Source organism: Dryobates pubescens, chromosome 10 (assembly GCF_014839835.1).
Source record: "Dryobates pubescens isolate bDryPub1 chromosome 10, bDryPub1.pri, whole genome shotgun sequence".
Taxonomy (NCBI): domain Eukaryota; kingdom Metazoa; phylum Chordata; class Aves; order Piciformes; family Picidae; genus Dryobates; species Dryobates pubescens.
The window spans coordinates 30,078,282-30,091,385 of NC_071621.1; the positions used below are offsets into that span (position 1 = coordinate 30,078,282).

General features: G+C 41.1%; 1 protein-coding gene across 1 annotated transcript; it reads left to right on the forward strand.

Moving 5' to 3' along the window:
- Positions 1–3,517: 3,517 nt before the first annotated feature.
- LOC104296583 (interstitial collagenase) lies at positions 3,518–12,466 on the forward strand. The gene is made up of 10 exons (XM_009896405.2): positions 3,518–3,622; positions 4,771–5,015; positions 5,306–5,454; positions 5,545–5,670; positions 6,832–6,993; positions 7,367–7,484; positions 8,107–8,240; positions 10,200–10,359; positions 11,949–12,049; positions 12,366–12,466. The coding sequence occupies exons 1-10, from the start codon at positions 3,518–3,520 to the stop codon at positions 12,464–12,466; spliced, it is 1,401 nt and encodes a 466-aa protein (XP_009894707.1).
- Positions 12,467–13,104: the final 638 nt, after the last annotated feature.

The window sequence follows — 13,104 nt, forward strand, 5'->3', positions numbered from 1 at the left end:
TCATGTCTCCTTCTGTTTGACTTTGAGCTTTTGGCCAAAGGAAATGGCTTGAAAAGGTAAGGGTGCCAGTGAACTAGCTGTCACACCATGAGCAGATGACTGAAACCTACCTTTCCCTCATTCAAGAGAGATGTGCCAGAGCACACGCAGTAGGAAGGCAATGCAGACAGTGAGACAGGACATGACTTTTTAGCCCAAAACTGCGGAAATTCCCAAGAAGGAGGGAAGCCACTGCTTCCTCTTCCTGATGTTTAGAGTTTTTCACTTGATGATTCTTCAAATACAGAAACAGCTCCCACATAAAGAGCTCCCACAGCTAGTGCTGGAGTCCAGGTCATTCTAGTTCTGCCACTGGCTGCCTTGGGAAGTAATTTATTTAAAGTTTCCTGGAAAATAACCAAATGTTCCTTCTCACCCCTGCTTAAAGCAATCTCCTCTTGATCATACTAAAATTCAGTCACAGAACTTCTCTGTGCCAGCCACAAAACATGATTTCTTAACATTCCCATCTAATTAATCTGCATCTCTTTTTTACCTGTATATGTTTAAACGTGCCTATGGTGCCTTCAGAAAATAAAAGGAGAAAGAAAAGAAGAAATAAGGAGTTAACTACTCAGGAAAAAAAGAAAAATAGGGGGGGGGAAGAACAGAAAAAAAAAAAAAAGAAGAAAAAAGAAGCAGCAGAATGGAGGTGTTAAAACAGGAACTATATAACCCAGCCTACAGAAACACATGAAGGAGAAATATTTACAGGGAAACAGCACTACTTTAGCAACAGAGTTAGAGAAGTTAAGTAGCATTTCACAAACCCCAGGATCATGTGAGTTGCAGAAAAGGCTTTGGAGAAGTATGCAACACATACAATTCTTTTTGTTCATGTCTGAAAATCAAGCTGTATATAGAATAACCAACAACAAAGCCATGAGGCTGGTAGCCGGGAGGGGGTTGGTCTCTTCTCCCAGGCAACCAGCACCAGAACAAGAGGACACAGTCTCAAGCTGCACCAGGGGAAGTTTAGGCTCGAGGTGAGGAGAAAGTTCTTCACTGAGAGAGTTGTTAGCCATTGGAATGGGCTGCCCGGGGAGGTGGTGGAGTCACCATCCCTGGAGGTGTTCAAGAGGGGATTGGACACAGCACTTGGTGCCATGGTTTAGTCATGAGGTCTGTGGTGACAGGTTGGACTTGATGATCGTTGAGGTCTCTTCCAACCTTGGTGATTCTGTGATTCTTTACACCTACAAAAGCTGTATTCTTTGAAGAACTATTGTATTAGACATTAGACTGATACTTTTACCTTTGAAATGTCCTGTATTGGCTTTAGACAATCTCTCCAGACAAGCAAGGTGACTTGCACTTCAGGCTATTTACTCTGGTACTTAGCTGTCCTTGCAGTTAGAAGTCTTTCCTCAATTTAGGGGTCTACACTGTAGAATCCTACAAGTGTCTGGGGTACTTAAACTCCTCTTAGGATTGCCAGCACAGTCAACTAAGTCTAGAGAGCAATATATTTCACCTTTAAGTCCATGTCATATGGTCAGTTAAATCACTCTAGAATCTGTTGTCCAAAATAGGATCTTTAACACCAGAATAGAATAGAATAGAATAGAATAGACCAGACCAGACCAGACCAGGTTGGAAGAGACCTTCAAGACCATTGCGTCCAACCTATGATCCAACACCACCTAATCAACTAAACCATGCAACCAAGCATCCTATCAAGTCTTCTCCTGAACACCTCCAATGATGGTGACTCCACCACATCCCTGGTTATCTATACAATGAAACACTTAAAGCTGATTCCACCTCATTACTCATTTGCCTGTACTTTAGACACCTACTTTGGGCTGGCTGCCATGACACAGGAGTTGTGGGGATCTACATCCTTCCAGGGCAGCTAGAGGGCAGGTAGGATTCCTCAGAAAGCATCTCAAATATCACTAATACACAGGAGTTGAATCCCATGTCTAAACATAGTCACTGTTGCTTAAGACCATGCTAGAGTCCTGGAGAACAATCACTGTTTCCCTTTTAGGAAGAACTGTTTGTGTATTTAACAACATTTATCATGAGGGGTATCATGGCATCCCTCACTCTTCCTTCCATGAAACAGTGAGCACAGAATTACAGAATGGTTACTTGCATCTTCCTTTTCCAGACTCACATTAATTCCTATTGGGTTTCCTGGCCTCTTTCGTATCAGAGCTCATCTCTCTGTCTGGATCCAAACATGCTATTGCAGATGAGATCTTATCCATGCTGGCAGCAGTGTAAACATCATTTTATTTACCATACATGTGGGAAAACAGTTTATGAATTCCAGTATCATGACTGAGTTCTGTTAATATCAGTCAATAAATTTAGAATCATTTTAGCACTTAGTTTTGCTAGCATCATAAGACTGTTTAAGATAGAAATGTTTGTTAGCTGATGACAGCATTTCTGCAGTTATGATGCTGATTATTCCTCCACAAGATTAGTTCTTTGTACTTTTTAAAGTATTTTTATTTCATCTTATTACATAATCTGCTACATTTTGATAAATATTAAAACACATACATCATATAAATAGAATGATGTTATCCCAAAGTCTATATTTTATTATAGAATAGAATAGAATAGAATAGAGTAGAGTAGAATAGAGTAGAATAGAATAGACCAGGTTGGAAGAGACCTTTGAGATCATCAAGTCCAACCTATCATTCAACACTATCTAATCAACTAAACCATGGCACCAAGCACCCCATCCAGTCTCTTCCTAAACACCTCCAGTGATGGCAACTCCACCACCTCCCCGGGCAGCACATTCCAATGGGCAATCACTCTGATGGTGAAGAACTTCTTCCTAACATCAAGCCTAAACCTCCCCTGGCACAGCTTGAAACTGTGTCCTCTTGTTCTTGCTGGTTGCCTGGGAGAAGAGATCAACCCCCTCCTGGCTACAACCTCCCTCCAGGTAGTTGTAGACAGCAAGAAAGTCTCCCCGGAGCCTCCTCTTCTCCAGGCTAAGCAACCCCAGCTCCCTCAGCCTCTCCTTGTAGGGCTGTGCTCCAAACCCCTCCCCAGTTTTATTGCCCTTCTCTGGACATGTTCCAGCAAGTCAACATCTTTCCTAAACTGAGGGGCCCAGAACTGGACACAGTACAGTTAACTGCTATATGTTATTTCTGATAATTTCTTCAGTTTGTCAAGATCTTGTACCATAACTAGTCCAAATACATTATTCATACACAGATACACAAAAGGAAAAAGGAAATGCAGCACCAGATTTTAACTGAAAACCAGTTCCTTGTTAGCTAAACACACTACAGTATTGCCCAAAACAGAAGGCTCAGGCAAAATAAGGACAGTATTGTGTCACTACCTGATGATGAAACAGTTATGCATCATTTTTACTAATCAGAGGATATTGTACAGCATGAGTCACTGCCATTGATTTACAAATTAGCTATATAAACAGAGCTGAGAAGTGTGTTCAATAGCTCAAGAGTGAAACCAAGGCACACAAGCTTAGAGAAGGATGAAGACTCTTTTGCTTCTCCTGTTGCTCTGTGTGACCATCTCCTCTGCTTTTCCTGTGGCTCCAGAAACAGAAGATGAAGGAAAAACCCTGCAGCTGGTAGAGGTAAAAATTTCTCAGTGCATTTCTAAGTGAAACATAAGATAGCTCAAGAGACAACTATAATCTTAATTCTTCTCACAGGCTATGACAGAGATTTCAAGGGAGAGCTTTTCCTGTTAATCTAGAAAATGTGTGACAATTATGTGGAACTTATTTACCTTAACTGTACCTGTATATTGCATAACTTCACTTTTGATATTGTCAGTAAAGTAATAATAAAACTACTGAAGTATGAGTTCTAGCAACAAGGCTCTGTGGCTCTGCAGAAAGAGTCAAAGTCACCAAACAATTTACATTTCAGAATGTGCTTTGAAACTTGTGATACAACTGCTCTCAGTAACATAAGGGAGTCAACTTGCTTGAAGCAGGAACTTGTTTCAGTGTTTTGCTGAATGGATCTTTTGTGAGATACTTTGAAAAAAGGGACACCTGTGAGAAATACAATGCTTACATAGACATAACACTATTTATTGGAGGCTAAAGGGTTGACATTTAGTGGGAAGACCTGAGTTTCTAATATTGTATTTCATAGCTAAAAATAAACGGCGTGATTCAGCAGGTGCTGAGTCTCTAGCAGTAGTCACTTGGTTTGTTGGGTGCCCTGGCTCTGTGGAATCTCCCTGGCAATTTCTGTTTCCTTGAAAAAAGGCAGGGGCGTGGAAAGATAGAAGCTTCCTCATATGTTTTGCCAGATTCAATTATTAATAGTAAAATCTTCATATACTCCATCAGGGAAACAAGGAATTCAGAAAACTATACAAACACTAATCTAGACCTGAGTTGACTCTTCACACCAATTCCTGGAGAAATTAGTCTGGCTTTGCTCCTGGTAAACACAGGTCTTGCTGATATGGAAAGAGTTCAAGATTACATAGAATAGAATAGATAGAATAGAATAGAATAGAATAGACCAGGTTGGAAAAGACCTTTGAGATCATCGAGTCCAATCTATCACCCAACACTATCTAATCAACTAAACCATGGCACCAAGCGCCCCATCCAGTCTCTTCTTAAACACTTAGAAAATACAAGTATGACTGAAGGCAGAACTGACATGCCACAATGCTCTTCTTTTTTTCTTCTTTTTTTTTCCTTTTCTTTTCCTTTTTTTTTTTTCCCTTTTTTTCCCTTTTTTTCCTACACTGATTCAGAGCTATCTACGGAATTTCTACGATTTCCAAAGGGATCACCATCCTCATTTAAGAAGCAACAATGAAAATCGCCTTGTTGAAAAGCTGAAGGAAATGCAGGCATTCTTTGGACTGAAAGTGACTGGGAAACCTGACCTTGACACCTTGGGGATGATGAAAAAGCCCAGATGTGGTGTCCCTGATATAGGGCGATATGTGTTCACAGCAGGAAATCCCAAATGGAAAAAAAATAATCTGACATACAGGTAACCTTTTCTGATCTGGTTCAGAAATATATAAATCTTGTATTCCAGCCTGGGGGAGTCTAAGTTAAGCATATTATGCCACATGAGGACATCCAGAGTGAGTAACTGATTTCTGGCAGACAGACACTCTAGAAAGTGATCTCTAAATTAAAGCCGTTATTCATTGTCATTCATAGAAGACTTTAAAGATTTCATTCATTTTAAGATTTCTGACTTTTGTACAAGTTGCTATTTTTCAGCTGGAATGCTGTATTCTTGATGACATATAACGTGCTGGGTTTGCTTTGAAGGATTCTGAATTATACTCCAAAAATGAGACAAGCTGATGTAGAGGAAGCAGTCCGAAAAGCTCTCCACGTCTGGAGCAATGTGACACCATTAACATTCCAGAGGGTTGAGGACAAAGAAGCAGATATAATGATCTCTTTTGCTTATAGAGGTAATATTGATACTTTTATGTATTAGATAGCCACCAGCAACTGCAGAAATAATTTAAGATTCTAATTCATTTTTTCCCTCTTCATTTTAGATCACCGTGACAACTCTCCCTTTGATGGCCCCAATGGGCAGCTGGCTCATGCTTTCCAGCCTGGGGAGGGTATCGGTGGAGATGTGCATCTCGATGAGGAGGAAGCCTGGACAAAAGATGGAAGAGGTAAGGACTCTGTAATAGGATACAGTTGTATGGTTTTACCTCATACCATCTTAGTCCACATGATAGTTTATGTGCCTGATTAGATGCAAAAAGCAAATAAAAGTGACAGAAAACAGTTTTTTAGGTCATAGTCTTTTGCCCTTTAATTTTCCACTTCATTCTGTCAGTATGAATCTCTGAAATGGTTTACATAACTCAGCTGAGAATATCTGGGATTTGTTTAAAAACAGTTCTAAAAAGGCAGCAAATCTACAGATGCATGTGACCCTCAACACATTAACATTTATGATACTGGCTTTTGCTGGGCAATTTCTGTGAAGCTAGTTCCTCAGCCCATGCACCCAAAATGTTTGATGTTCTCACCACAGAGCTCAGCCTGTTAGGAGCGAGTGAAGGGAGTGAGGTAAGATGAAGCACTGGGGAATCCAGCTTACTTTAAGGCAACAGAGAGAGTTGTTGGCCATTGGAATGTGCTGTCCAGGGAGGTGGTGGAGTCAAAATCCCTGAAGGTGTTCAACAGGGGATTGGATGTGGCACTTGGTACCATGGTCTAGTAGTCATGAGGTGTTGGATGACAGGTTGGACTTGATGATCTTTGAGGTCTTTTCCAACCTTATTGATGCTATGATGCTATGATGCTATGATAATGGCAGCTAAGTCAGGACTTTAAAAATGCATTCTTTTGTTCAGACAAAACCTAAAACTTAGATACATGAAGATCCAGTGGTAAACGTCTCGGATCAAATCCTTTATCTTTGTTAACCTGACACTTCAAAGCTAACTAGGATATTCAAATATCACCAAAACTCTCATCTCAGTGTTTGTTTTGAAGTTTTATTTCTGTTGGGTTGCTGAACCTCCACTTGTGGTTATCATGAGGCTTGATCTGAGCAGTTTATGTAATAGCAGAAGAAACAGGATTCATGTTTAAGACATAAGGACCATGAGACCACAGTTAAGGTTGGGCATTCTTTACTCATACAGCTCTTGTGTTACAATATATAGGAGTTGTGATGTTGATAGCATTTACAGAGGCATTTACACCCTCTCTTGTGCATGTAGTGTATCTTGGGGGGGATGCATAAATGTTTCCTATTTAGTGGACTGTACTGAATACTGAAACAGATTTTACCTTATTCAATATTATTTTTTATCTTCCAGGCTATAATTTGTTCATTGTTATTGCCCATGAGCTTGGCCACTCATTGGGTCTGTCTCATTCAAGTGATCCTGGGGCCCTGATGTATCCAGCTTACTCCTACACCGACCCCAAAGAATTCCTTCTTCCTCAGGATGACATTGATGGCATTCAAGCCATCTATGGTAAGAAAAAATATTTTTACTCAATATTTCTACTTGGGAGGCTGGTAAGCATTAATAAGAATATATTTAAAATATGCTTATTCTGCCAAAGTAAGAAGCTTAACCTTTGCTCAACAGTAGATAACAAGACAGAAAATTCCTGGGAGTTAACTTTAGCTGAAGTCCAGTTCTGTAAAAAAATCAGTTTAGATGAACAAAATCAATGTTAATCAACCTTGAAATTCTGCTTTTAGTGACACACCCTTAGTCCCTTAGTTTAATATAGTGTGTCCTTTCTTTATCTGCAAAGAGGGTTCTTTGTGTACCCTGAGACTTTCTGAACACTGTGCTTATATTTTTTTCCATACTAAAAGATAAACTATTCTTCCTACAGGCCAGTCTAATGCTGCTGTGCAGCCAACAGGACCCATAACCCCACAAGCCTGTGATCCAAACTTGACATTTGATGCTATTACTACCCTACGTGGAGAAATAATGTTCTTCAAGGGCAGGTAACCAAAATAAGCATATGCATTATCTCCTTTAAATACTCAGTACTTACTGTAATCCATGAGGGAAAGCTGTCCTTTGGGAATGTAGCATAAAGAGAAGCTCTAGAAAACCATCATGTATTTACACAAGGGAGAGTTTTCAAATAATTAATCCTAAGAGGCCTAGTTGATAACAGCAGTGAAGAAGACAGCCTGGTCTTCAACTGTTGCCACAGGCACTGCTCTAACAGACTTGCCTCTGAATTCAATTCAATCAATAGCAATGTGACCATGGGTCACACAGTGTAACCTGACAGCCAGTCTTCCATACAAGAGCAGTGGGAGAACTCACAGCACTGTTAAATAGAAAGATGTCTGTTAGATGGGTACTGAAGCCAACTCTTAGCCTGCTGGTCCTGCAGAGAAATAGAAGGGCTTATATTCATCTTGCCTGACTTTTAGCGTGTAGCTGAGGTGTTAAATTGAAGAGTACAATCACTCCAGACTTCCTTTATATTTAGTCAAGGAAGATATTCACATCCAGGTACTCATGTCTCCTGTTACACAGCAAGAGCTATAATAATTCTTTTGCATCTATGATAGGAATGGAACTATCTTATTAAACAAATTTTGTTTCAACCAGATATATGCTGCGCAAACATCCTGCGAGGGCAGAGACGGAACTCAATTTTATATCACTGTTCTGGCCAAACTTGCCATCAGGAATTCAAGCTGCTTATGAAAACGTCGAGAGGGATGAAGTTTTGCTTTTTAAAGGTAACTGAATCTGAAATTCCCTGCTTTTTCTGACCAGTCACTCCCTGATCCTTTGCAAACTCTGCAGCTACAAAGCGCTAAGGAAGATCAGTGAAACAGGGACTCTTACAACTGCAAACAGTTAAGCGAGCGGATCACAGTGTTACATCGCTGTAAGGTATCTCCAGAGGTCATAATGCCAAAAACCTTGCCCCTATTTTAGTGCCCTGAGAAAAGACATAGGAAAACAGCTTCCCTTCTTCAAGCCTGGTTCCCTTTAACAAACACATTGTGTTATGCAGAAGGATTTTTGCCAAATTCAAATGGCAGATACAGGTATTTGTATGCTACTGCTACTGATATGCTTATTAAGATTTTGTGATACTTTGGGGGAAACAAACTAAACAAACAAAGAACATTTTAAAAGCCAAAAAAAAACCCTGCAAAATGTTGGTGGGAAAATGTCCTGTGAGAGGAAAATTGTTCTTTTCTTTAAAGGTCTAAATCAAGTGCCTCGAATAACTTCGTTTGCACAAGTTGTGGCGCATTATATATCACCACATACAAATATGTTCATTGCATCTAAAATCACCAAAACACTTTGGTTAGATGTTCTTTTCTTAAACCACATTGTCTACCTTTCAAAGTATTATATATCTTTATTGATGATCTGGATGAGGGCATTGAGTCCATCATCAGTAAATTTGCTGATGACACCAAGCTGGGGGCAGGAGTTGATCTGCTGGAGGGTAAAGAGGCTCTGCAGAGGGACCTCGACAGGCTGGACAGATGGGCAGAGTCCAAGGGCATGAGATTTAACACATCCAAGTGCCGGGTTCTGCACACTGGCCACAACAACCCCATGCAGTGCTACAGGCTGGGGTCAGAGTGGCTGGAGAGCAGTCAGGCTGAGAGGGACCTGGGGGTGCTGGTTGATGGTAGGCTGAACATGAGCCTGCAGTGTGCCCAGGCAGCCAGGAGGGCCAATGGCATCCTGGCCTGCATCAGGAACAGTGTGGCCAGCAGGAGCAGGGAGGTCATTCTGCCCCTGTACACTGCACTGGTTAGGCCGCACCTCGAGTACTGTGTCCAGTTCTGGGCCCCTCAGTTTAGGAAGGATGTTGACTTGCTGGAGCGTGTCCAGAAAAGGGCAACAAGGTTGGTGAGGGGCTTGGAGCACAAGCCCTATGAGGAGAGATTGAGGGAGCTGGGGTTGCTTAGCCTGGAGAGGAGGAGACTCAGGGGTGACCTTATTGCTCTCTACAACTACCTGAAGGGGGGTTGTAGTGAGGTGGAGGTTGGTCTCTTCTCCCAGGCAACCAGTACCAGAACAAGAGGACACAGTCTCAGGCTGCGTCAGGGGAGGTTTAGGCTGGAGGTTAGGAGGAAGTTTTACACAGAGAGAGCGATTGCCCACTGGAATGGGCTGCCTGAGGAGGTGGTGGGGTCGCCGTCGCTGGGGGTGTTCAGGGCGAGGCTTGACAGGATGCTTGGTTGTATGGTTTAGTTGATTGGGTAGTGTTGGATGATAGGTTGGACACGATGCTCTCGAAGGTCTCTTCCAACCTGGTTTATTCTATTCTATTCTATTCTATTCTATTCTATTCTATTCTATTCTATTCTATTCTATATATGGCTCCACAATTAAATAGCATATAACAGAAATTTAATTAAGTCAATATCCCAATCTGATGTAACTGGATTAACTCAGCAACCTCCTGCCCTCCCCAAGCTGCTGCCCAGATGAACACTTCATATTCATTTGAAAAATAGCTGGCAAATTGCTATCAATACACTTGATGATTCTAACGTTTTGCCCATAAAAACAAAAAACCTTTTCACTGTCTTCACGATGCAGTCCCAATGCAACAATCAGAATCATTTTGTAAAGTAATAAACTGAAAGAAAAAAAAAATACTGGTGTCTAAGACACGTCTTTTGCTGACCATCTAAAACAAACTCAACCGCTGTATTTTTCAGAGGATAAATACTGGGTTCTCCGGGGATACGACGTTGCACCTGGTTATCCGAAACCAATCTATCGTTTGGGGTTCCCGAAGACTGTTAAAAGAGTTAATGCAGCTTACAGTGATGAAACCACAGGGAAGACATACTTCTTCGTAGCTGACAGATACTGGAGGTAAGATTTAATGTTCAGTTACTAGGAACCACCTCTTCTCTTGTCCCTGAAGACTATATAGTTGCACTATATAGTGCAATTACAGTTTAACCAGGTACGTTTGGGAAATTTCATAGAATCATAGAATCAATAAGGTTGGGAAAGACCTCAAAGATCCTTAAGTCCAACCTGCCACCCAACACCTCATGACTAATGAAACCAGGGCTTCAAGTGCCACATCCAGCACCTTTTTGAACACCTCCAGGGATGGTGACTCCACCACCTCCCTGGGCAGCACATTCCAATGGCCAATCACTTTCTCTGAAGACCTTTCTCCTCACCTCGAGCCTAAACCTACCCTGACACAGCTTGAGACTGTGTCCTCTTATTCTGGTGCTGGTTGCCTGGGAGAAGAGACCAATCCCTTCCTGGCTACAACCTCCCTTCAGGTAGTTGTAGAGAGCAATAAGGTCTCCCCTGAGCCTCCTCTTCTCCAGGCTAAACAACCCCAGCTCCCTCAGCCTCTCCTCGTAGGGCTTGTGCTCAAGACCTCTCCCCAGCCTCGTTGCCCTTCTCTGGACATGTTCAAGAGTCTCAATATCCTTTTTAAAATGAGGTGCCCAGAACTGGACACTACTCAAGGTGTGGCCGAAGCAGTGCTGAGGACAGGAACAGAATGACTCCCCTGTTCCTGCTGGCCACATTATTCCTGATGCAGGCCAGGTTGCCATTTGCCTTCTTGGCCACCTGGGCACACTGCTGGCTCATGTTCAGCCTGCTGTCAACCAGTACCCCCAGGTCCCTTTCTGCCTGGCTGCTCTCCAACCACTCTGTCCCCAGCCTGTAGCACACAATGAGGAAATTTAAACAGGATTCTCTGGAAGTTTAAAAGTTTTAAGCATTTGCTAGGAAATGTCAACTTTCCCATAAATTCTGTTTGGGTTTTTTTGCCATTCATTAGACTTCTGCAGCAGGAATGTTATTATTTTTGGCAAATGAATTAAACATCTGCTTTTATGTGCAATGTTGTGATGGAGTTCACTTTTCATTCACATTTCAAACGTAATAAACTACTAATAAAAAGTGCTGCAACTGAACTTCTCTACAAACAACCTATAAATATCCTGCAGTTCTGCAGTAAATCATATTGAGAATGCAAGTGTAGATCACAATAATTTTCAAAGAGCAATTTTGTTCAAGTGCATGATTGACACTAATACAAGTGTTTCAGGACTGTACCACCATCTTCTACTCCCAGGTTTTATGTTTTGCTTTTATGCTGAAGGGGCTATCCAGTGCCTCGAAACTGAAACTCATTTTATGTGCAAGTGATGGCCAAGGCTCTGGAGAGACCAGAAATGCATTAATGAATTCCTGGGCTGCATTCCTAATGCCATTTAGAGTTAAAGCTTTACCAAAGGCAAGATTTTGAAATCTCAAGACACTCGTAATGTGAGAACTTTAGTGCTTAACAGAATCAAAAAGCTATTTTGACTGGCCTTAATAGGACTCTTAGTAACAGTAGAGTTGTATATGTGTCTGAATTTGCTTTCCACTTTCAAGATGTTGTCTATCTCCTCACAAATGGCAATGATGTTTCTTGTATTAAGATATGATGAAAATAAAAGGTCCATGGATCACGGATACCCCAGGAAAATAGTCTCTGACTTTGGGAAAATTGGCAGAGTTGATGCCGCTTTCCAGAAAGATGGTAAGTAAAACATGTCTTTAGTCTGGGTTTACTTGAATATTTGGGCTTCTGTAGATAAAATAGCTGTTTGGGTGGTGTTGGATTGGTTGATGGGTTGGACGCGATGATCTTGAAGGTCTCTTCCAACCTGGTTTATTCTATGTATGTATTCTATGTATGTATTCTATGTAAAAGGTAGTTTAAAAAGCCTGTTATTAAACTTAATGGAAATTTAAAATAGCAGGTATCCAAGGATGGTTGACATTTGGGATTTTATTCCAAACTACTGCAAAGAAGTCACCTATGAAATAAAATTGGATTAACTTTTATTTTCTAGGCCATGTCTATTTCTTCCATGGAACAACTCAGTTCCAGTTTGACCCTCGTGCCAAACGGATTGTCGGACGAATGAAAAGCATCAGCTGGTTTAATTGCTAGTTGCAATGTTTTTTCTGCATGCACAGTGCAGGTTTTCATGTGCTGAATTTTTCAGCATTTCATGACTGTTAGGTCAATATGGATTTCTGTCCAAATTCTGTGTGAGTATAGCCTCAATAATTATTTATTGTAAAGAAAATGCATTTATATCATGTATCACGATTTCACCTGATACATTCATTTCCTAATAAATTATCTTTGGTATATCATTGTGTCCTTGATGCCTTATTTGCACTCAGAGCCAAAAGCCACCCTTAGCTTCCAAACACTAGAAATGTGTTATGGCATGAATAGAATAGAATAGAATAGAATAGAATAGAATAGAATAGAATAGAATAGAATAGAATAGACAAGGTTGCAAGAGACCTTCAAGATCACCATGTCCAACCTATCATCCAACACCACCTAATCAACTAAACCATGCAACCAAACACCCTATCAAGTCTCCTCGTAAACACCTCCAATGATGGTGACTCCACCACCTCCCCAGGTAGGAGGGGAGGTGGTGCTCTGTGAGTCTATATAAGCTGTAGAGGTTCCTTAATTAAACTGAACAATATTTAGATCATACTGGTTGTCCGTATTGATTCCGTACTCTGTCATCAACAACAGAGAAAATGTTAAGAGGGAGATGAGTG

Excerpts from the sequence above, each read along its gene's own strand:
- LOC104296583 (XM_009896405.2), top strand. The coding sequence starts at position 3,518 with ATGAAGACTCTTTTGCTTCTCCTGTTGCTCTGTGTGACCATCTCCTCT. Across the intron at positions 3,623-4,770 it reads AAACCCTGCAGCTGGTAGAG|AGCTATCTACGGAATTTCTA; the intron begins GTAAAAATTTCT and ends ACACTGATTCAG. Across the intron at positions 5,671-6,831 it reads CTGGACAAAAGATGGAAGAG|GCTATAATTTGTTCATTGTT; the intron begins GTAAGGACTCTG and ends TTTATCTTCCAG.